At 36.2% G+C, this 25,266-nt stretch overlaps 1 protein-coding gene and 1 non-coding gene across 3 annotated transcripts in view; both read left to right on the top strand.

Annotated features, from left to right (window-relative positions):
* Positions 1-10: 10 nt before the first annotated feature.
* KAT14 (lysine acetyltransferase 14) overlaps positions 11-25,266 on the top strand; it is a 32,678-nt gene continuing 7,422 nt past the window's right edge. For both annotated transcript variants that reach the window (XM_072634532.1, XM_072634533.1), the window contains exons 1-8: positions 11-448; positions 1,697-1,815; positions 5,556-5,677; positions 9,415-9,596; positions 10,517-10,933; positions 18,216-18,787; positions 21,130-21,266; positions 22,630-22,805. In XM_072634532.1, coding sequence (XP_072490633.1) covers positions 190-448; positions 1,697-1,815; positions 5,556-5,677; positions 9,415-9,596; positions 10,517-10,933; positions 18,216-18,787; positions 21,130-21,266; positions 22,630-22,805 — 1,984 coding nt within the window. In that variant the 5' untranslated portion in view covers positions 11-189. The remainder of the gene's footprint in view (positions 449-1,696; positions 1,816-5,555; positions 5,678-9,414; positions 9,597-10,516; positions 10,934-18,215; positions 18,788-21,129; positions 21,267-22,629; positions 22,806-25,266) is intronic.
* On the top strand, positions 2,568-2,810 carry LOC140521874 (small nucleolar RNA SNORD17). Its single transcript, XR_011973152.1, has one exon. It is a non-coding gene; the product is annotated as a small nucleolar RNA SNORD17 (small nucleolar RNA).

Here is a 25,266-nt window from a genome sequence, read left to right on the forward strand (position 1 = left end):
AGAAAAAGACAGTGGGTTATAGCACTTAAGTTTTAAAATTGCTTTAAAAATTCCTGCTATTTAAGTGATTTTAATTGTGATCATTCACTTTTTAAAGACAGCCTCTTTTTATCTGTTATGAACAATATTAACTGGGTAACCATACCCCAGTGTTGTCATTGAAAAAAATAATCTTCCTGGCAAGAAAGGATGGATAACAATGTCCACATTGGTGGGCTGATGAGTCGTCATGATGATGATGCGACGAGAACATCCACTTCAGAAGGTCTGGAGGAAGGTGAAGTGGAAGGGGAAACACTCCTGATTGTTGAATCTGAGGATCAAGGCTCAGTGGATTTATCTCATGATCAGAGTGGAGATTCACTGAATAGTGATGAAGGGGATGTGTCATGGATGGAAGAGCAGCTATCTTATTTCTGTGATAAATGCCAAAAGTGGATATCAGCCAGTAAGGACCTTTTATTTTTTTCTTTCTTTCATTTTCTTTCCTAAAGCTTAGTGGTTTTTTTTTAAAGTAACAATAATTGAAAACTGATTTTATTGACTAAACAGAACTTGAAATTTTCAAGGAGGCTTTCATAGTAATATAAATTCAAGTAATATCTTCTTGTTACTTTTCCATGTTGTTAAAGTAGTTGTTATTGAATCTTTTGGTAACATCACAAATCAAACATCATACCTTACTAAGTAGTTAGCCATATAATCTAATACGGAGATAGGGATTCTTCTGTTGGACTTTAGTATAGTATTGTGTGTTAAATGGATAAAAATTATTCCATTGTAGTGTAATTTAGCTTAAATCAAAATCAATGTCTGACAAATTCAGCAGGGTATATTCTTTGTAGGTCCAGTTTGAGAAGGGGAGTTGTCCTGTGTTTTGCCAAAAGTTATGCAGTGGTTTATCATCTGCTGGAATATTAAAGCAATTTATTCCTGTAGAATCAGATAGAATGATATTTATTAAAAATGGATCTTACCCTTTTTTATGCAAATAACTTCAAACATTTTGGTCCTGAAAACTTGACTTAAATTGCCATTTTTTTCGCCTTTTATCTCTTTCCCGCTAAGTCTGTTGAAGTGTTAGATTAGAATTGTAAAGGTATATAGACGTTTTGAAGAGATGACCACTGGAGTGATAGATTGTTGAAAGTTATATAGAAGTTTTTAGGATAAGACTACTAGAGTGACAGATCATTGAAGGGAGAAGGAGGTTTGTCTCCTTGTCACCCTTTTTTTCGCTTACCACAATTTTCTCCTTGCATAAAATAATGAAAGTTTCAAGGTGAAAGGTTGGCATCATAGAGAACCCTTCTACCACTGGAAGAGTTTAGATGGGCAGCTGTTGTCCTTCAGCTTTGAAGAAGACCAAAATGACATCACCATAATAAAGTGAAATTTCAGTGTGTCCAGCTGTGACTGATCAGACCAATACAATCTCGGAATGTTTTATCACAGGTTGGGCACAGATAGTCCATGTGAATATTTGGGGTAGATATCCCAGATTTGCGCATCTTGCCTTTACTTTGTGCTTTCTCAATTCTGCTTTTGCTCAAAAAGCACAGCACCCTTTATGATGTAAGAGTTTAGATATGATCAAAGATAGGTAGAAAAAATTGAACTGATAAAATATGATAACCTTTTTGCCTGTTATGTTGAAAAACTTAAATAATTGTGTTTGCCTTTTACTTTGTTTTAGATCAGCTGAGGGAACAGCTCAGTTATCTCAAAGGTGATAACTTTTTTAGATTTACTTGCTCAGATTGTTCAGAGGATGGTAAAGAACAATTTGAAAGGCTGAGATTGACATGGCAGCAAGTAAGTAAAAATCTATTATAGAAGGTTGACAATAGTATCTCATGAAAGTTTGGTTCATATTAAAAGAAAACAACAATTTAAATTCTCTCTCCCTATGTGTATGTGTGTGTATATATATATATATATATATATATATATATATATATATATATATATATATATATATATATATATATATATATATATATATATATATATATGCAATACTTCAGCCTTAAAGATCTAGTTCATCCCTACCTTTTAGTGATGTAGACACTCTAGAAAATGGTTAAGTGGCTTGCCTAAGGTATTATAGGCAACAGAAAGAAGCATAAATAATCTGCCCGTCAAAGCTAGACTTATACCTTTTCTGGAGGTTGAAATAGCAACTAACTGTTTTAACAACAGCACCTCACCTCTCCTTTTGTTCTAGCTTTTGCTGATGTGATAGCACAGAGGAGAGGCAAAGTGGTATAGTAGAAAAAATACCGCTTTGAATTTGGAGAAGACCCTGAGCTGAAACTATTAGATTGTGTACTCTGGGGGCATTTTGGCCCACATAACTAGCTGAAAGTTATAATGGAAATTTTTTTTCCCTCCTTTCTATTAAAGTCTCAGCAGCATACCTTTGGTATCTGATTTATTTGGGTAGTTGCAGTAACTCCTAACTGCAAAAAAACTCTTGTTTTTTGAAGTGGTTCAAGACATCTATTTTCTTTTGATTGTTCTTTCCTGTTACACACTTGGATTTGAGCCACTGGCTTGCAGCATATGTGAAATGATGATGAAGTTTATCCATTCTCTGAGTGTGCTGCTTTGCCCTTCCTGCAGCTCTCAGCTCCTGTTCTAGGAACTGAGTTAAGTAACCTCCAGATGCCCTCCAGACTTGCAGTGTTCTACTGTAGATGGTAGGTGTGTGGTGGTCTTACCGGTAGGAAGGGATGGTGTCAGCAGGGGTGGAACCTTCTCTGTTTAAGGTGCCATCTTGCCAAGACGAATGACTGGTGTCTGATCACATGCTGCAGCCTTTAAACTGTTTCTTTAATAATGCCCATACATCTGAGTTATGAGTCTTTTAAGAACTTCTCTGGTCACTGTTCTCCTTACATATGGGTGAGAAACCGTTTTCAGACATTTGTGCCATCATCAGGCTTATGCTTTGTCTATAGATGCCATTAACCTGTATAGGATGTAAATAGATAAGTAGTAGGTAGAAAATTTGAGTATTTTTTTGGTGTAGTGTAAAGAGTGCTAGACTACAAACCTGAAGACCTGAATTCTTAATTAGAGCAAGTTCTTTTAGGCCCTTAGTTTGAACTAGATAATTTCTAATTTCTGTTCTGTGATCTTGTAATTGAGGGAAAAAAACAGAAATTAAAGAAAGGCATTAAAATTTTTTTCTGTCAAATCTACCTTCAGATGCAGTTATCTAAGTATAGAACCAAATTAATTTTGATAAGTTATTCTTGTTTATACAAAATAAAAGAAGCAAGGTGATATACGCTAAAAGAGTGCTGAATTTGGTTGGATAAGATGTGGTTTCTAATCTCACTGTATGATGATAAGCCAGATTGCTTAAACTTTCTTACCTTAAGTTGCCTCTTAGGTAAAATCAATCAGTTAACCAAATAATCATGAATAAAAGGTCTAGTATTGTGCCAACTAGGAATGCAGTTGTATAAATGACATAATCTTTTCCTTCAGGGAGCTTATTATATAGGAGCAAGACAGCAGTTATACAGAAAAGTATATACAAAATAAATACAGGGCAAGTTTGTGGATAAGTTTCCGGCATCAGGTGGAATATAATGGTGTGAAGATAATGATCATTGTATCTGCCCCAAAGGATTATTGTGATAATCAAATTACATAAAAACTCTTTGGGAAGTTTAAGGGGCTATATGAATGTTAGCTGTTTTCTTTATTCTTAAAAAAATTGAATTGGTCTTAGTGGCCAGTGCTACTTTTTCAGCCTTCCCTGATTTCCCCTTCTTCAGTTGGTAATACCCTTTCCTCTAATTTCCTATAATAAAAAATGTATTATTTTTATTATAGTTTCTGTGTTATTTTATAAGTCTCATGAGAGCAGGTATCATATGTAAAATTTTCATTTCCCCCAGCTCCTAGAATACTATCCTGCACACCTTAGGTAATTTGGTTAAACAAAAAAAAAAAAAAAACCCTTTAATTATGTGTAAGGTACCAGTACTATTCTCAAGACTACAGCTACTGTTCTTAAGAAGTTCACATTCTAATTTTGCAAATGACTATGATATGATAGGCAAGCTAGGTAGCACAGTGGTTGGAGACCTGGGCCTAGACTTCCTGGATCAGGAAGATCTAAATTCAAATCCACTTAATAGCTGTGTGAACCTGGGCAAGTCACTTAATTTCTGTTTGCCTCAGTTTCTGCAGCTGTAAAATGGGGGTCATAGTAACACCCACCTCCAGGGTTGTTTTGAGAATCAAATGAGATGTTTGTAAAGCACTTAGCATAGTGCCTGGCACGTATTAGATTTTAATAATCTTGTACTAAGATAGCATGTAAATGTTATTAAGCAAAGGACCACACAGTGTATCATGAGAAATTTGAAGACATTATTTTTGGGATAGAGTGTTAGAAGCTGTGTTTGTGGAGGCAAGAAAATCAAACTTGAAGTGGTTATTAGAGTTGAGAAGGGACTTCAGTGGATGGAGAATCAGAGTTGGGGTGGGGGGGCGTCCATTGAAACATGGGAAATGGCTTGTATGAAGAAAGTGGGGTTGAAGAGAATGGGATGATGAGGACAGATCCTTGGGTAGCAACAGGAAGAATTACCATTTAGTTCCTTTAAAATTTATTGACCAGATGTTAGATAAGTGCATAGCAGTGTGCTAGGTTATATCTTGAATATGCCAAAGAAATAAAATATTTGTCTCACATTTTTCTGGAATAGTGTAGGGTTGGCAGCTTACTGATGTGAACAAAATTTCTATTTGTCCTGCCCTGTATAAATCACTTAGTCTCACACTTCTTACTCATCTATCAAAGAAGGGGTTGGACTTAGTGGTCTTTAAAGTCTCTTCTAGCTCTAAACCTAAAAATTGAGGTTCACTTTTCTGCTGCTAATGACTTAGTGACCTTGTTGGACCAGTCACTTAGTAATTTTGGGCCTCAGGTTCCTTATCTGTAATTGAGGTTACCAGACTAGATGCTTTTAAAGGCTTTTCCAGTTCTATGGTTCTTAAGAATTTTAAGATCCTAACATAGAGAAATCATAGAAGTCAGAAAAAGTTGAAATTAGATTATTTGAAGCATCTCATATAAAAAGCTAGTTTGAAAGGAGTGTATCAACAGGTCTTCCTGTTGGACATGCTGTTTGGTAAAATGGTTATTTAATTTTTGTGAATAATTAATACTTTGTTGGTTAACTGTGATACATCCCAACCTCTTACATTCTCAAAATAACCTTTATAGAAGTCCTTTCAGAATCTGATACAAACTGTTAAAAAAAAAATTGGGCAAAAAATGTTTTTTAAGGATTTCAAAATTTTTTGAAAAGAGACGGTGTTGCGTAGTGGAAAGAACATTGTGCTTGAGAGGAGATGAGACGAGCATTTAAGTCCTAGCATTGATCTGTGACCTTGGGCAAATTGTTTAACTTTGCTGGGACTCAGTTTCCCCCCCTTAAAAGAGCATTGAATTAGATGATGTCTCAGCTCCTTTGCAGTTCTGAATGTGTATGATCTTTTTCACTTTTTTCCTCCCATTTGTGTGCCAGGTTGTCATGTTGGCTATGTATAATTTGTCTCTGGAAGGAACTGGACGCCAAGGTTATTTCAGATGGAAAGAAGATATTTGTGCTTTTATTGAGAAACATTGGACCTTTTTATTAGGAAACAGGTAAAAATGTTTATTTGAAATTACAAATTGTGGAAAGTAAACCGTATTACTAGATTTATTTGTGTTATCTTAACCTATTCACTCCAATGAGGTACATAGTATTTAGTGTGGATTCATAGTGACTATTACTATAGTGATATTTGTAGGTCCTAAAAGTTCTGTTGATGACATTTATGGAGCTGGAAGAATGGATAAAAACAGGGACTTTTTCCAGGGGAACCCTTAAAGGATCGTAGCGGATTTCTGGATAGGAAAGGATGGTGATAGCTAGTATATTCACTGCTTTTTTCCAGGTTGGGTAACAATTTAATTACTTGTATTCACTCCTTTGGTACTTAAATAGTGTTTGAATAAATATATACTGACTCAACTAGATTCTAAGTACCTTGAAGGCAGTCTTTATGCTTCCTTTATATTCCCCACTGGGCACATGCTAGGCACATTTCTTTGTTTGTTTCATTAGGTTTTTTTCATATTAACAGTGTCACTACCACTAAACTATATTTCTCTTAAACTTTCCATTCAATCTATTTATGGGGCCCTTCTGACATTTGACTGTGCTATTGAAATTGATTAAATCTACTTACCTTTGAATTTTGTTCAAGATTCTGAATTCATTAGATACTGTATCAAGTCTTGGATAAGATGAATAAATTTTGCACAATTCATTGACTATAGAAGTCTCTGATCAAGTCAGAGCAGGATTTTTATTAATCGCTGTCCTGTTTAATGTAGTCTTTTGTGTGTTTTCTCCAAGGTAGTGAAAATAAATTTACCAAATAGATGTAGATTTTTTTTAAAAAAGCATTTCAGGTTTTGTTGGTGTTGCTGTGAGAATACTTTGGAGTGAGTGAGTCACCAGTAGGGTGTGACCATATGAGACGTTGTAATAAGAGAAATCACTAAGTCTCCTTTTATGATAGGGGTCATTCTAGTTCCCAAATTATTTATTGGTGTTAAGAAAGAAGTTGACAACACAAAGGGTTGTATTCATTAAAAGGGAGGCCTATTGCCTTAGTATTATAATAACTTGGCATTATTTATGGAATTTGTTTTAATGTACCTTTGCTGTGTGGTAAGAAAGAAAGTGAAATTATAGCTTTGAAATGTTTGTGGGTTTTATGAGTGTTTTTTTCTTATAGCATCTTTTAGTAAGAAGTGTTTGCCAAATTTTTGTCTGTTTTTTTTAAAATTCTGTCTGATTTGATGGAATTGGCTTGTTTGTTTGTCCTTGTTAACCCTGAGTCCTGGGGTTTAGTTGGAGAGTCATCTGCTTAGAGCTGACATTATTTTCTTTTTACTATTATAGTATTTTTTTGTTTTGTTTCGTTTTTTTTGCCATTGAATCTAACATTCTGGCTACTTTCAGGTCTCTGCTAAAATGTCATCATCTACAAGAAGCCTGTTGCAGTTGTCCTTATTTTTAGGGCTTTTCCCTCTGATACTATTTCTAATATATGCTGTATTTATTATTTTTGTATATAGTATTTGCATATTTTCTCCCTCATTAGACTGTGAGCTCTTTGAGAGCAGGGACTGTTTTTTGTATTTGTGTCACCAGTATTTAGCATACACAGCAGTCATTTGGTAAATACTTGTTGACCTTCTTTTGAGATGTCACTCCTTATATAAATGATAAAAAGAGTCTTTATAAAATCCTTATGCAATTTTAAAGTTTTAATAATTGAGATTTTAGGTGAGATAAAGACTACAAATATTTTTCAGAGACAAATTAAATTTTCAGAGCTGAAATGCATCCTGATCTTTTGTAGCTGTATGATAGTACATATCTTAAGAGAGTAATTTTTTCTTTTTCACAGAATCTGAAATAAGAATACTGTTTTAAGTTACTTTAAAATGAAATTTATGAATGTCTATAGCATACTTAGAACCTAGATAAAGTTTGAAAGTGCACTTAGGAAGATTGTACAGTGTATGTGAGATATTTCTATTCAGTTCCAGACTTAAATAACTTTTTTGCTTCTTTTTGACTAGACCTGTTATTTTATCACTGTATATACATATTACAGAAAGTCAATGAAAACTTGACTGGTAACCCAATACTACCAATTTAGGTTTCTAGGTTTCCATGTCTTTAATGACATGAAATAATTTTTGCTGGCTCTTGTAAGTTACATTTGTTATTCTAGGTTTAAATTTCTCTAGAGGGTATGTTTTTGATGACTAAAGAACAATTTGAGCATGTCTGTTTCTAAAAGCATATTTTTAATTAAACACAGAATATGTAAATACGTTGTCTGTCTTGTCAAGAAATTCATGACAAAACCCCCCCAAGCTGGTTAATGTTCCTAATATGAGAAATTAACTTAAAATTTGTATATGTCAGAGGTTTAGGCTCAGGAAAATACTGTGTGTTATGATGATAGAAAAAGGTTTACATGTGGATGTCTTTGAGAGTGCATAGTATAATTAATGAGTTTGCTAATTGTTACTCAGTGTTATGAATATTATCAGATAACAGTTTTAGAAATAATTTCATGTTCTCTTTGAGGCCTCCCTTTTCCTCAGAGAAGTGGAGAAATGATCCTCTGGGCTTCATAGTAGAAACCAAAAAAGTTGCTTTCCCATATTATTTCTTATCAACTCAGTCTGCATCTGTTAGACACATGAGCAGATAAGAAATTTGGGATTATGCTCACCAAACACTTCCTAATCTGTTATCGTGAAAAATTGAGGTGCAAGTCTGATGCCTCCTGAGTCTTTTCTAATCTGTATTAAAGACACCGGTGTTTGACTCTTTTTGCCATGGTGTCGTAGAATACTAAAAGGTATTTTTAGAAGAGGCCTTTAACTGGGGACAGTGGGTTTATTTCATTTCTACACCCAGGTCATGGTATGTATGAGGATTTCAGAGAGAGTGGAAGTATAGTGAGGTATTTACTAACCTTTTTTTCCCTTCTGCTGATTCAGCACTTTGAATTTCAAAGGGTGAAAGAAGGAAATGCAGAAGGGTACTCTCCAGTGGAGCTCCAATTAGGCTGGTACTTCTTATCCGAAATATTTCTCATACCCGTATCATTGAAAAAAATGACCTTTTTGCATTTTCTTATTAGTTCTAGTGTTTCTAAATAACCATTTCTTCTTGAGGATCTTCTAATTTAGTCTCTGGAGAGCAGACCATGCATGGCCTTTACATTGAAAATTTTTAAGAGAATTCTCTTAATAGCTTCTTTCATAATGTTGTGAAAGCATACTTTGAAAGTTTTTTTTCCCCTATTAAATAAGCTAACATTTTAGGACTCCTGGGACATAGCATCTTTTTCATTCATACTTTAGAACTAAAACTATTTTCCACAAAATTGAAATTGAAATTCAATTTCCCTGAAGTTTCAACCCTCAGAGCTTGTGGTACATGCCATGCAGTTCTAGTTCTGCTTCAGTACTGCTAATGGGTGTTTTCCAAAGAAGCCCTCAGGCAAAATGAACTGGTCTGGGCAAAAGAACTTTGTAAGCCACTGATTCTCAAGCTTCTGGAAATAGTTATAGCACCTTGTTTAATTTTTTGACATCTGTGCAATATCAAATATATTTTTAATACCTTTAAATGAATTAAAATTTGTTTCCTTGAACATCTCAGTAATGCAATAAACATTGACTGTCAGAAAGTCACATTTGCTGAAATATATAGGGAATATTATTTATCTGCACCTAAAGATAGTTGTCAGTTAGAAAACATATAATTCTTGATTTTAAATAAACTTTGTCCTTTCTTTTAGAAAAAAAACTTCAACCTGGTGGAGCACAGTAGCAGGTTGCCTTAGTGTGGGCAGCCCAGTGTTTTTCCGTTCAGGTGCTCAGGAATTTGGAGAACCGGGATGGTGGAAACTTGTTCATAACAAGCCCCCAACAATGAAACCTGAGGGAGAGAAATTGTCTGCTTCTGCTCTGAAAGTAAAAGGTACCTGGAACAGTACAAGAGGTGCCAGGCAAGCCAAAGTCAACCAAGTTTAAACATAAGAGATCCTAAAGATAGAGCCCTATTTTTAACTGGAATAGCTAGTTTGTATCTGTGTAAACTACTTTGTTGATAAGTTCCATATGACAGTATTTTTAAAGTGTTTTTTTTTTAAACCTAAAACACCTTCCTCCTTTTACTAATAAAAGTGCACGTTTTGTAATTTATCTCAAGTATTTGAAAATTTCTTGCCCAAAATCAGATTTCTAAATATCTTTTACTTTTTAAATTGACACTTTGGAGACATTAAAAAGCCTTATTTTAGCATAATTAGGCGTTCATTGAGTTCTGAGTATAAAGCTTTGTACTAATAAGCACATAGCTGAATGTGTACCCAAAGGATCTAAAGTTGAATGCTTGCTTGAGTAAGGGTCAATAAAAATTTCTTAAGCACTGTGTCTGACTTATAAATCAGAATGAGGATACCAATCTGAAAAAGAAAGACTGTGCCTGCCTTCAAGGAGCTTACTAAGGAAATAGGGAAAGGCTGCATACAAAAGGAAGCTGAAAAGGAAGGGGCGGGGTGCCAGAGCGTACCCCACTTAGGGCTTGAGGTTCTTGGGAATCAAATCAAGCAGAACAGCTTGTGGTAAATGAAATTTTTTGGAAGCCCTCTATATAATGGGAGGTCTTGGGAAGATTTTATTTTTCTGCCCTCCAGCCCTCTAATCTGAAGGGACAGGCTAGTTGGGAGGGTGTGGATTCTCAAAGCTGAAACCTATCTCTGAGATAATGAGGTGGTGAGTTTAACCTGGGGAAGGCTTAATGTTCCTGGAGTTGAAACCAAGCAGAACAGCTTATGGTCAGTGAAGAGTTTAGATACATAAATGGTAAATGAGTGTTTGCATGTTTATTTTCTTTAGCTTCAAAACCAGCTTTGGATCCTATCATCACAGTAGAGGGGCTTAGGAAAAGAGTGAGTCGAAATCCTGTGGAATCTGCCATGGAACTGAAGGAGAAGAGATCACGAACTCAAGAAGCTAAAGACATTAGAAGAGCCCAGAAAGAAGCAGCTGGTTTCTTGGATAGAAGCACATCTTCCACCCCAGTCAAATTCATCAGCCGTGGCCGTCGGCCTGACATGGTTCTTGAGAAGGGAGAGGTGATTGACTTTTCATCCTTGAGTTCCTCTGATCGAACCCCTTTGACAAGCCCATCTCCTTCTCCTTCTCTTGATTTTTCTGCTCCTGGAACTCCAGCTTCCCATTCAGCAACTCCTAGCTTGCTGTCAGAAGCCGATCTTATTCCAGATGTAATGCCACCACAAGCCTTATTTCATGGTAAGAGTTGCCTGTTAGGTTCTGCCAACCCTCACAGTCTTTTCTTCACTTTGATAAATTTTGTTGACTATTATATTTAATATATTTTAAATTTATTTAATATTGTATATTGGATAAAATATAACTCTAAACCAAATTTTCATACATTCTGTTGTTTAAAATTTTTTATTCTGACTTAAATACTAAACATTTCTGTTTACACAACAGAAGACCCAAAAAAGGGCTTCTATGAAACTGAATCTATTTCAATGCTGCCTTGCTTTTTTAAAAGTATATAATAAAATCTACACATTACTTTCAAAATTCATTGTCTGTGATTCTTTCCTAATTTATTTTTCTTTTTAAAAAGTTTTAGTGACCTTTTTTTGCATCCTTATTGCTAACTCCTTTTCAAAATCAGAAGAACAAGAAGGATGAAGAGAAAATCCTTGTAACAAATTAGCATAACAGAGCAAAATGAATCCACACAGTAACTGTTTAAAAATGTCTGTCTCTGCATCTTGTGTTCATTACCTCTTGTTAGGAGGTGCATGGGTAACCTACTACATCATAGATTTTTGGGAGACGTATTTGGTCATCACATTGATCTTAATTCTTTTCTTTGCAGTGTTTCTGTCCTTGGGTAAACTGTCTTCCTGGTTTCCTTCTCTGTTCTGCCCAGGATTCTCTGAAATAGCCTCTCCCTCATTTCTTCTTTTAAAACAAATTCGCTGTTATTTTCAGTTCTGAATTCTCTTTCTCTTCTCCTCCCCCATTTAGAAGCAAGAAAAATAAAGCCTATTACAAATACATGTACTCGTACGATTCCTGCATTCACCGTGTCCAAAAGAAAATAAACTTCAGTTTGTACTCTGAATCCATCAGTTCACTATCTGAAGGGTAAATAGCATGTTTCATCTTGAGTTTTTTGGAGCTGTGTATTGATCGGTTACTAATACTGTCTTTAAAAGTTAATTATCTTACAGTATTGTTACTGTAAAAGTTGTTCTGCTCACATCCCTGTGCCTCAGTCCTTACAAATCTTCCTTGGTTCTTCTGATACCATCTCTGTCATTTCTTAAGCGCAGCAGGATTCCATCACATTAATGTGCTGTAATTTGTTCAGCTACTCCCCGATTGATTGACATCCCCTCGTTTTCCAAGTATTTGCCACCACGGAAAGAGCTGCCACAAATAGTTTTGTTCGTATACTTTTTAGCTTCTTTCATTGATCCCTCTGTGATTTAAATATAGTAGAGGAATTGGAGGGTCAAAAGGTATATATGCGCAGTTTAATTGCTTTTGGGACATAATTGCACATTGTTTTCCAGAATGGTTTTACTAGTTCATAGCTCCACTAACCAGTGCGTTAGTGAACTTACTGGCCCATAGACCTTCAGCATTTTCAGTCTTTACAACCCGTCTGATGGTTATGAGACCTTACCTGAAAGTTAGTTTTATTTGCATTTCTCTAATAGTGATTTAGACCATTTTTTCACATGGCAAATGAGTGGCCTGCCTTTCATCATTTTTACAGCATAGTCCATTATATCCATAAACCACAATTTGCGCGGCCATTCTCAAGCTGTCTAAGAGGCAATCTGAAATATTCCTTTAGTTCCTTGCTTTTCTTTTTGTCATCTTGTAACTTCCCTTTATTAACTGATCGCCTCCATATTTACTCTTCCTATTAAGTTTGATGTATTCCTAGAATAAACTGTTCCTATGTGTATGCTTAGCTCTTGTCCATTTCAGATAAAAGTGAGATTTACTTATATCTGCTCCCTATACCTTGCCTCCAAGTTGTATGTTCTCCTCCCGACACAATTGGAGAAATAGCAATTTCCTCACCTTTTTTTCGTTTTCCACACTAGCATCATTCCTTTTACTCTCCCTTGTGTCTACCCTAGAATCTCTGTTTTCTTTCCTAACTCCCTTAATATACTTTGAAGACATTAAGGTTCTGAAGGGACACTTTCTCCATTATAGTGTTGGCAATAGATTAACGAAGTACTTGGGAGTCTTCTCCATTAAAGGTCTGGTGTTTTGTTTTTTTTACAGAATTGCATTCCACTCTGCACAGTAAGTTATTTTCTTTCCATTGTAAGCTTATCCCTTGCCTTTTAGAATGTTGTATTCCAGAATCTCTGGTTTATAGTAGAAATGACTAGGTCTTAGGTGATCTTGACTTTAGTTCCTCATACACTATGGGGTTTTTTGTGGTTTGGTTTTTTTGATCTTTTTTAAACTTGAGAGCTCTGGATTTGGGCTCTAGCATTTCCAGGACTATTGTTTTGAGAATTCCTTTCAGGAGGTGCTTGATATTCTTTCTGTCTTTACTCTTTACTTGTAAGAGACCTGGGCAGTTTTTATTAGTGATTTCTTGATAGAATGTCTGGCTTTGTTTTTTAATTATAGTTTTCAGAGAGTTCAGTGGTTCCTACATTATATTTCCTTAACCTATTTTCCAGGTTAGTATAGATCTTTTATATTTTCCATCTTTTCAGTGGTTTAGTTTTTCATTATTTCTTGCTATTTCATGGAGTCTGTCATTTTCTATTTGGTCTATTCTTATTTATCTCTTGTTTCTTTTAATTTGGTATTCATGTAGTCTTTCTTGAAGATCCATTTTTTTCCTTTGAGTCTTTGTTTGTAGGTATCATGGAGTTTTACTCACTCTTTTGGAATCTCTAGATTTGCAGTAATTTTAAATAGTATTCTGTGTTTTCCTTGATTTACTCATCTCTCTGGCTTTCATTCTTGAATTCACGCTTTGTGGCAGGATCAGATTCTGCTCCCTGCTATACTTTTGCATGGGATGATTTCCTTGAATGCTCTCACCTTAAGTTCCTTTCCCTTCCTAGACAGGCAGCAAATAAGCATTTATTAAGCACTTAATATGTGTCAGGCATTTTGTTAAGTGTTAGGCACAAGTAAAAGCCAAAAAAAAAAAAAACCACTTGTTTAAATTCTTTAAAAAAAAAATTAACAGTATTGTGTTTTTTCCAGTTACATATAAAGACATTTATTTTTTGAAAGATTTTGAGTTCCAAATTTTTCTACCTCCTCTCCCCAACATGTCACATAATCTGATGTACATGTGCAATCATGTAAAACAGTTTCGCATCAGTCATGTCCTAAAAGAAAGTAAAAGGGAAAAAAATCCTAGAGGATGAAAATAGTATGCTTCGATGTGCATTCAGACTCTCATCAGTTCTCTCTGGATGTGGATAGCATTTTCCATCACGAGTCTTTTGGAATTGTCTTGGACCATTGTATTGCTGAGAAGAGCTAAATCAATCATGGTTGATCATCGAACAGTGTTACTGTATACAATATTCTCCTGGTTCTTCTAGGAGCTTACATTCTAATGGAGGAAGACAGTACAAAAAAGTGAGCTGAAAATGGGTAGTGGACTGGGGATAGAGGTACCCCAGCATGGTCATGTGACAAAGTCTAGCGGTGTCAGAAGCAAAGCTGGATTAAGGATTGGCCTGACTGGGTCTCTCCAAAATGTAGTCCTCCCAGAAGGAATTCACCAATGGAAAAAAGATGTGATGGGTAAGAAGGCAATTTGTCAGTCTGAAATCTAGACCCTTCCCAGGGGTACACACCATCCTCAGCATTGCTGGACCTCCAAGGCCCTCTTTGGCATCTCTGAGCAGGGTATTAGAGACCTCACAATCTCTAAACTGCAGGTTTTAGTTCCATGACACCACACTAACTGATGACTGCTGTCCTGTTTGCCAGCACTTTATGATTGTTCTGTAGCTTTCACGGGGTGTCCGTCCACTCATGCTTCCTGTAGACATGGGCATTGGTGGCACTGTAGTACTACCCTGTCTGTACTAGTGCTGACTTTGCTGATGGGTCCCCTTTTCCTATTGTTCATAGGATTCTGGCTGACTTTTTGGTGTAGTTTTGGGGTGGAAGAAGTAATTTTCTATAGTTTCTTATTGGGTTTCTTGGTGATCATTTGGTCTGATGCAGACTAAAGAGTTTTTGCTGGAATAGGTATATGGGAGCTGGGCTGTATGTCTCTGTGTTAGTGGGAAATGTAACATTCTTTGATTTTTAAAAATGTGTAATTTTATCACTCAGCCAAAGTAATGTAGACAGTTTTCTATGGGCTAATTGCAATGATGATTCTGTAATAGAGATATGTTCTACCATTTGCTATAAAAGCATTGGTAGGTTATTCTGAAAATATATTATCTTTCAAACAAAGGCTATCCTATGATAAGGATTAAAGGAAACATGGGTGGATTAAATGTATCATTATTAACTTCAATCTGAACCCTTTTAAAAAAATCTTATTGAGAATGTTTTCATATCACGTTCATTTTCAAATATATCCTTTCTCCTCCCTACCCGGTGAACCATCTGTTAAAACAAAGATTACAAAGAAAGGAAATCAGTTCAGCAAAACTAATCACATATCAGTAAGGTGTCAATATATGAAGTATTTCATATGCATTGTTGCTTCCACTAATGCAAAGAAAGGGAGGGAGGGAGGGATGCATTTTTAAAAATTCTTTTTCAGGGAAAAGAGTGGTCATTAGAATTGCACATCCTTTGAGGTTTGGGTGGGTAGTTTTCTCTGTTTACATTATTGTGATTTGTTTATTTTTTTGCTGTTTCTGCTGACTTCATTGTGCATCAGTTCATATAAATCCACCCCTCATACTTATTCTTTGGTAATAGTTAATTAAATTCTTATGACATTTTGTCTACCTATTTGCCTGTTGATGGTCATGTATTTGGTATAGATATGAAGTTCTTTGCTACCAGTAAAAGTACAGATGTGAATATTTTGGTGTATGTGGAACCTTTCTACTTTTTGCCTAATTTTTTATATGCTTAGGAAATGAATCTCAGGGTCAAACAATATGGACATTTTACTCACTTTTTTAGTATAATTCCACATTGTTTTCTAAAGTGGTTGGACATTTAACTCTACCACATTTTCATGTGCTGGTCTTTTGTAGCCCTTCAAACATTTATATCTTTTTTTACCTTTTCCTGTTTGCTTGAATGTGGGTTAAAACCCCAGAGATATTTGATTTATATTATTTATTTTAGCGATTTGAAGCAAATCTTTGATAAGTTTTGTGATTTGCCTTCCTTTGGGAATTGTCCATATTCTTTGACTGTTAGAAATGGTTCTATTAATCTTATACATCTTGGATCTCACACTTAGCAAAGGTATTTGATATTCAAATCCTTTTTTAAATTAACAGTTTAAATATCTTTACCAGACTTTTTGCAAAAACTACCAACAAATAATTGATTTGACTTTTATACTTTGTTTGGCTGGAAAGAAAGAGTTGAGGGAGAAAAAAAGGCACAAAAAATATGAAAAATTCATAAATTGAATATTATGCTCCTTTATAACAATATTGCTATAAAGACTCTCAGAATGAGGCAAAATAAAGTATATATCATGGCCACTGAATGAATTCTTGCCTATTTTTAGATACCTCTGCCTAAAATGGCAATGTAAGTTCAGTTCACTTTGAACAATCTCTTTGAAGTCTATTAGAAAAGCATTAGGGTCATTAGTGGTGACTTGTGCTAATTATAATTAAGTCCTTGCCCAAGTAGAAACTAATTCAGTTGCCATTCGTTACTGTTTGTAGTCTGCATGCAAGAAAAATTCTTACACCTGACTCCTGAAATGTCTTTTCTAATGAGTTTATTGGTGGTTTGTGGAGTTTTCAGGGATTTTTTTAGTTATACTTAAAGTCTGATCATTTTAGGTTTACATTTGGTTTTGAATGGCCCTTTGACTGCATTTTGAAAAGAGTTCACCTAGCAATTTGAAAACAGGAAAATTCATTTTCAAATGTGCATGTTTTTACAAAATACTCCCTGCGTAAATGCCTTTAGTTTTCAAAGAACTTTCACAACTGTTACTTCTATGTTACAAATAGACCCATAATAAAGTAAAGTAATATGGTGTCATTTGAACGGGCAGTGAACTTAAAATTCAAGAAAATTGTCAGGACTCAAGGGTCAAGAAAAACCTAGGTCAAATCCTGGCTCTGACGTTGGAAGCTTGGCAAAGTCAGCTTATCTTTGCCTTTATTTTTTCATCAGAAATTAAGTTAATAATATCCATAGTATTTACCTCATCAGGTTATTTTGAATAAAAAACTTTCAGACATTAAAATATATAAACACTAGTTAGTTTTAGATAGCTAATGTGTCAAAATTGGAGCTAGAACCAGTCTTCTTACTCACAAGCCTCTGTTTAAAAAAAAAGGTTTTGTTGAAAAACTTAACACTGAACATCTGTACAGCTGCCTAAACTTGCTTAGTAAACATTTACATTTAAATTAATTTTAGTGAATAAAGCATCATAATTTTTTTAGCTGCTCCAAGTACCCATTAGAATTTTTTGTTCTCATTCACTTTTTCTCTTACATGGGTATAGTATGTATTTTATTATTTTTTCTTTTCTCTGCATTATTTCATTAAAGTCTTTTTAGGTATTTTTTGATCATTGTTACAGTCCTTATACTTGTTTACAAATCAGTGCTTCAGGATTGTTGCTTCTAACCCTTAGAGGTTTGTGGTCATGAGCAAGTCATTTAGCCTTTCAGTATCCCAGGCAGTTTTCTAAGATTATACATTACTAGTGAACTGCCAAGTAAGAAGTCTCCATGTTGAGAGTTTCCTATGCCACTGAAATCATTTCTAGGCATCCTTTCCCTGAAATATTTCATTGCATTAATGTTCACTTTAACCATTCTGCCATTGTTGACATTTACTTTTTTTTTTGTGATTATGCATTTCTGTGAAAATCTTTGGGCAGTTCGCTCTTTGTTTTTGATAATACTTGCAGGGTATATTCTCAAGAATGAAGCTGTTGGTCAAAGGGCATGATAATTTTTCTAACTTTTACTCAGTGCTGTTAGATTAATCTCTTCAAAAAAGATTTTTATTAGTTTGTACTTCTATCAATGAATGGATTTAACCATGTTTTCATAATTCTTTCATTATGTTCTATTATTTTAATCTGTTTAGTAGGTCTGTTAATTTAATCTGTTAAGGTCTATTCTCTTTGTATTAAGCCATCCTTATAGTTATTTTCTCATTTCCATAGAAAATGTTTATTTTGCCTAGTAGAATAAAAACTTTTGAGGATAGGAACTGTTTAGTTATTCTATCTTTCACATAGTAGGCAGTTAATAAATATTTGCCAAATTTAGTTACCTTTAAAGAGAGTGTGTTCATTTAGTTTCCTTTGGTCGTTTTTTTTTTTTTTTTTGGTAATTCTTTGTTTTTGTGCCATGTTTAGATGATGAGGAAATGGAAGGAGATGGCGTTATAGACCCTGGAATAGAATACGTGCCCCCTTGTCCTGCGTCGTCAAGCTCTGGGGCTGCGGTGGGAGGGAGAAAGAAAGTCAGAGCACCGGAACACATCAAGCAGGAGGTGGAGAGCGAGGAGGAGAAGACTGAGCGGGCAGAAGCTGACAGTGAAGACACCGAGGACTCCAGTGCGTCCTCACAGACAAGAGCAAGAGAGAAGAGGAAGCCGCAGCTGGAGAAAGAGAGGAAGCCCAAAGGTCCCAAGTATGCACCCCTCAGCATCTACGAGGAAAAGCTCCTGCTGAGGAGACTGGAGGCCTGCCCCAGGGCCGTGCTGGGCACTCCAGAAGCCAGAAGGTTAAAGCGGAAACTGATTGTCAGGCAAGCCAAGAGAGAGAGGGGATTGCCTCTTTTTGACTTGGACCAGGTTGTTAATGCTGCCCTGCTTCTGGTGGATGGTATCTATGGATCCAAAGATGGAGGAGCATCCAGAATTCCAGCTGGACATGCCACTTACAGAACAACCTGTCAGGACTTCAGAATCCTTGACCGTTATCAAGTGAGTGGTGCTAGAGGCAGAGAACCAGTAAAGTGCTTTAACTGGGCAAATTCGAGTTTGTGTGTTAATGATTGCTGTAGAAAAGAATGACTGAACATTTTATTTTTTGAAAAATTTCAAACATTTTAATTGTATTTTGTTTTGATGCAGCAGATGTGTCCTGACATTCGAACATTTAACTTACTCTGTATTCCCTGAAAATAATAGAATGAAGCTGTTTAATAGTATGAACATGATTGATAATACATTTCACTTTCCACATGGAACATCAGGACAGATTACAACCCATGTTTAATTTAGTGAACAAATTTTCAAAGGTTGTGTGAGGCTCAGAGGCTAAATGAATTGCCTATGGTTGTATAGCTATTGCGCTCACTAAAACTAAGCTTCTTGAGATCAGGAATTGTTTTTTACTTTTCTTTGTATCCCTAGTGCTCAGCATAGTGCCTGGAGGTTGACTATTGATTGTAGGAGGCAGGATTTGAATATAGGTCTTCCTGAAGACCTGTGATCAGTACCCTGCCTACTCTGTCACGCTACCTCCTATATATAGTCTTCTCTCTTTTTTCTGCATTTTAAGTTCTCTTTTGTGTATTGGACACACCCCCAGCATGCGTCCTTGCCACTAATAGGCACTAAGGATTGCTGTTAATGCCTCCTGCTTTATAGTGAGAATATCATGTGTCAACTAGGAAGCACCTACTGTGTTTTAAGTGAGTAGGTTAGGCCTTTGGGAGCAAGAAAAATCTCAGTTCTTCTCAGAAAACTTGGAAGTGTATCTGAGGAGATAGGTGGTATTAAAAGGATACTAGGTGTTAAGTGCCAGTTGAGTGGTACAAGCAATAAATGCTGTAGGACTTCAGAAGAGGGATAACTTAGGTTTTGTTAGTCTTTTACAACTTTGGAAAAAATTAAGTGTAATTTGGGTGACTTGGATTCAGAATTTTCTAAAAATAAAATTAGTGATTGAAGCACAAGCTAGATACTATTTTCCAGCCTAAGAGCCTGGCTACTATATTGAAATGGCTCTTTATTGTTAAGCTTTACCTTCATGCTTCAGGAAATAACCTTATAAAAATCGTGAGTTAAGTAGTTTCTATGCTATAAAACCATAATAGTTCAGGGCTCCATGACTCAGAGTACGTTGTAGTAACAGTGAGAACAGAATATTTCTAATTTGTATTCTTAAGAAAATATATGAAATCTGCTAATTCAGTTACAAAAGGAACAAAAGTTGTGTCTCTTAGGACCTTTTAACTTCTCTTTGGTATGTGCCCTCTTATAACAGTGTATATCTGCTGTCTACAATAGGAATTTGTTTTAGATGTTAATTTATGTCAATACTAGGTTGTTGCTTTTTCAAGTTGGAGAACATAATCAACATGCCTTTATTAAATGCCAGGCATTGTGCTAGGTACTGGGGTTTCTAAAACAAGAGGAAGGTAGTCCCTACCTTCAAGGAGCTTCCAGGAAATTGAGAATACTTCAGGCTTGCAAATACTGAAGTATAGATTGTATTTAAAAACATTCACACACACAAAAGTGTCAGGGACAGAGGAAAGGGGACACTGACAGCTAGGGGAACCAGAAAACCTGAAAAAAAAATTCATGTGTCCTTACCGGTACTTAACCTCTAATCCTAGTCTGGCTAATGCATTCAGTCTATAGATGATGTCTTCTTTGTTATTGTCGGGATTCTCTTGGCAGAGATACTGGAGAGATTTACCATTTACTTCTCTTGGTCATTTCAAAAGGGAAGAAAATGAAGCCAATAGAATTGAATGACTTTCCAACAGTCACATAGCTGATAAGTGTCTGAGGCCGGATTTGAACTCAGGAAGATGAGTCTTCCTGACTCCAGGCCTGGCACTCTATCTATTGAACCTACTGTCCCTAATGTTTGCTTTATTGGTATGTGAAATTGACTGTGTACTCTTTATCTGTATTGTATGGACGTAGAATGTATAGAAATCTAAATGGGGTTAGGAGAAATGTGATGAAATTATGCCAGCTTATTCATCTCTGGCTGAGTATTTAAAAGCCCATGCAGAAATTTAGATAGTTCCTGTTGCAGGTGTAATCCCAGCTGCTTTAAAAAACACTTTTTTTTTCAGACCTAGCAAGAAAAATCACTTCTAAAGTTTTGGAATGTTTCATTCTAAAATATTTGCAGTGATGTTATTCCATAGATTTTTAATATCAAGATAAGTCTGCAAGAGCCTTAAGTTTTCCAGATGGGTAACACAAAAGGACTTGTTTTCTGGTCACAGAAAAAGACTTGTAGTTTAATTGCTGATTAATACTTTGAGTAATCTTATATGACACATTTTTCTTTGTCTTAGACCGCCTTGCCATCCAGAAAAGGGTATCGGCACCAGACGACGAAATTTTTATCCCGTTTGGTGGGATCAGAAGATATGGCAGCGGACCAGAGTATCGTCAGCCCTTATACTTCTCGGGTATTGAAACCTTATATCAGGTATATGGCAACAGAAGTTTTATGTCCTGTCTGTCATTGACGTGATCCTTGTCTCCCTTCCTTTTCGCCTTGTCAGTCTGCTTTCTGCATGGAGCCTAAGGGGAGTGGAGATGAAGGGTTTCTGAGTAAAAGTGAAGGTGGCTCTGTTTTTAACTTCATTCATCTAAAGGCCAGGCTTCACCATTTCTTTCTCATGCTTTTTTTCCTTTTGTCAAGTTTAGCCTCTTGTCCTCTTCCTTAATTTACATTACTTACCTCTTCCAATTTTTTATTTTGGTAGTTCCCCTGATCTCTCTCTTGTTTCATTCTTATTACTTCTGAGGGAGAGAGAGTTTGCACACACAGCCAAGTTTCAGTCATACTCTGCAGTGTTACGCTTACCCAGCGATATGACTTGAACTTACAGTTCTATTTAGTGTCCTGCTCTTGTTGTTACACACAGCAAGAACAGTATTATTATGAGGCATGGTAGGGCAGCATAATCCTCTAAGATCATGCCATAGGATTCTCCCATTGTAGTGAATAAAAACTCCAGATTGTGAGAGGACCTCAGCAAACAGAAGATAAGGCATTTTCAGATTTCATTCACTTACCATATTCATACCTGAAAGCAAAAAAGATAGCTTGGGATATGAGAGTCAGAAAACCTTGGGAAAAAAATATAGACCAAAATTATTTAGTTTCTCTGATTTTTCCAAAGAAGAGATTTTAAAAAGGATTTGGAGATTTTAACCATTAGTCCAACAGATTCAGAGTAATAGTTAACTTTAAAATGAGATCAGTAAAAGTCCTTTTATTAAAATTCTTAGTTTTTGCATGGTTATAGCTATTAATAATAGGAAATAAAGTTGTATGGAACAGCATCCTACTTTAGTGCCTAACTGGATAATACTAACATTGTAATGAACACCATCGTAGTTTATAATAATGGGTTCTATTGTTGAAATAGGCAGAGCAAACAGAAGTTGAATGAACTAATAACTTCTTAATCCCTAGAGTTGGTCATTTCAGGGATAGAATCACTGAGCAAGAAAAAACTTGGACCTGTATTATTTGTGCTTCACATGTTCTGTGGTTGTGTGATTTTTAATTTCTGAGTCTTCAGTCTGACTTTTCTTAACCAGCGCTAAGTTAATGGAACAGCAGTTTCCTTAAGAGACATTTTGAGTGTGTTGTTCATATGCTAAGAATGTTATTTTGTTGTCTACTTCTTTACTACGTCAGCCCTATAAAGAAGAGCAGGTTATCTTGAATTTTCAAACATTATGTGTTCTATGATCATCAAATAGCTTATAATAATAAGGTTTGGTTTTTTTTTTTCACGGTGGTGTTATTTTGTGTTTTCTTCCTTTGATACTGGGAGGCGTGATTATGAATCAAAACCTCCTAAGCTTCAGCTTCTGGCAGAGATACGTGCCTATCTTCATAAGAATGATGCCAATTGGAAACCAGAGCCTGAAGCACCTATTGATTACTGCTATGTTCGCCCAAATCACATCCCCACCATAAACTCTATGTGTCATGAATTTTTCTGGCCTGGTAAGATACTCTGATCTATATTTAACATTTCTTTGTTCTTCACTAAATCAGATATTCTTCTAAGTCTTTCTTTATTGGATAAGTTTTGTAGCATCATTGTTAAAAACCTGAGAAACATAGAATGTTAAAGTAAGACATCAAGTCCAAACAGCCCCCCTCATTTTACAGATTAGGGAGCTGGTGTCCAGAGAGGTGAAATGACGATCTAGGGTCACTCAGTAGAAGAGCCAAGACTTAATTCAGCTTTCCTGATCCCCACCCTTGCATTGTACTCCTTCAGACTTGTGCTGTTTTTTTGGTTTTCTAAGATTAGACAAAAAAGTGGTTAAAGTAGTGAGATAGCTGTGTTTGATTCCTGTGACCTGTCTCTCTGCCTTCAGAATGTATTTCACCCTTTTGTCACAGCCACACGGTGTTAGAGACTGCCTGCAGAGGCCACATAACCCACCCCCTGTCTGAGCCTTGGTGGTGTTCATCTAGGCTGTCTGCCAAACCATATAGCCTCTCATTATCAGCACATTACACATTTGTATCAGTTGTGACATTTGTTTGTTTTCTACCTCATAGGACCATAGATGTAGAACTGGAAGGGACCTTTAGATGTCATCTAGTGCAACCCTCTTTACAGATGAGGACACTGAGGCCCAGACAGGGTAAGGGACTTGCCCGAGGTCACATAGGTAGTGAGCCCAGAGCTGGGGCTGGGACCTGGTTCTTTTGCCTCCAAATCTAGCATTTTTTCCACTAATCCTGCTGCGTCCCAAATGATGCTTAGTGATTTGACTGATCTTTAGCAGTTACTAGAACACATAATCAGGGATCATTTCAAAGCAAGATAAGGAGTGATGAGGGCAAAGAAGAAATACAAAGTACTCCAGGAATATTTGAAGAGGGAGAGAAACTGTCAGCTAAGGAAAACAAGGATACATAGAGAGTTGGTTCTCTAGAACTGATATAAGCAATGTTATACCCATTTAAATATGAAAAACTGAGGCTTGGGCAGGTGTCTCCAGTTAAACTGTAAGATTCTCAAGGGAAGGGACTAATTGTTTATTTCTCCGGCATTTAGCACAGTGCCTGGCACATATTAAGCATTTGATTGATTGATAGGTTAGTTGCCTTGCTCATGATTTGGCAGAACCACGTTTTGAAGTCAGATCTTTCCACTCTACCATGCCACATCTCAGGATTCTAAAACATGGGACATAAGAAGTCCTTTCCAGGCTTGGAGGACAGAGCGTACTGATGAACAGAGGTTGGAGGTGGTACATCAAGTTCATTTCAGCTAGAGTGTAGAATTCATTACAATGAGAGATAGTGAGATTATGCTAGAAGGATAGGTTAGTTAGCTTGTAGAGGACCCAACGTTTTTCTCAGATCTATTTGTCCAGCCCTAGCCTTTGTCCTCACCTGTGGTTATCTTAAACCCAGGATGTCTGTAACAAGCCATATTTTTTCCTCTTACACTGCCACCATTCTGGCACAGACCCTCATTTCCTCACTACTTGATTATCCCAATAACCTGCTGGTGGGTCTCCCTTCCTCAAGTCTCTCCCCACTCTAGTCCACCTTCTATTCATTCTATAAAGTGATTTTCCTAAAGCAAAGGTCTGACCATCTCATTCCCTTACTCTGTAAACTCCAGTGGCTTCCTATTGCCTCCAGTATCAAATACAAAATGTTCTGTTTTGCATTCAAAGCCCTTTATAACCTACCCCCTTCATCCCTTTTTGTCTCGTATGCCTTATACTCTTCCATCTTCTTGGATATATCATGTGTTCCACAAACACAACACTCCATTTCTTGACTCTAGGCATTTTTTCCAGTTGTCTCCTTTGCCTGGAATGCTCTCCTTCCTCAATTCTGCCTTCTCTTATTCCCAGTTTTAATTCTGAACTAAAATCCCATTTTCTATAGTAAGCCTTCCCTCTTCATTTAATCTTTAATTTCCCTCTATTAATTATTTCCTATTGTTTGAACATGTTTGTTCTCTCCCCCATTAGACTGTGAGCTTACTGAAGGCAAGAACTGTCTTTTTCTATACTTACCACTTAGCACAATACCTGTCACATAATAGTGCTTAATAAATGTTTATTGACTGACTGTTTTATACTCCTCCTCCATGAACCTCTGCCATGAACTTTCCTGTTTCTGTCAGTGGCACTATCACCCTCCTGCCCTCTCAAGTTTCCAAGCTCCCAGTCTAGGTGTAATTCTCTACTCTTCACCTGAACTTATTCCCTCTGTCCAGTCTATTGCTCTTTCTACTCTTGTATAGCTCCTGTATACATCTTCTCTATTCACGTCACCACCTCCCTAGGATAGGCTTTCATCACCTCCAGCAGGGACTGTTGCTGTTGCCTTCTGATTAGTCTTCCTGCTTCAGGTCTCTCCTCACACCAATGCTTCCCCTTGTCTGCCAGAGTAGGGTGGAGTTCTGACCATGCCAACCCTCTACTTG

This window comes from Notamacropus eugenii, chromosome 1 (genome assembly GCF_028372415.1).
Source record: "Notamacropus eugenii isolate mMacEug1 chromosome 1, mMacEug1.pri_v2, whole genome shotgun sequence".
Taxonomy (NCBI): Eukaryota; Metazoa; Chordata; class Mammalia; order Diprotodontia; family Macropodidae; genus Notamacropus; species Notamacropus eugenii.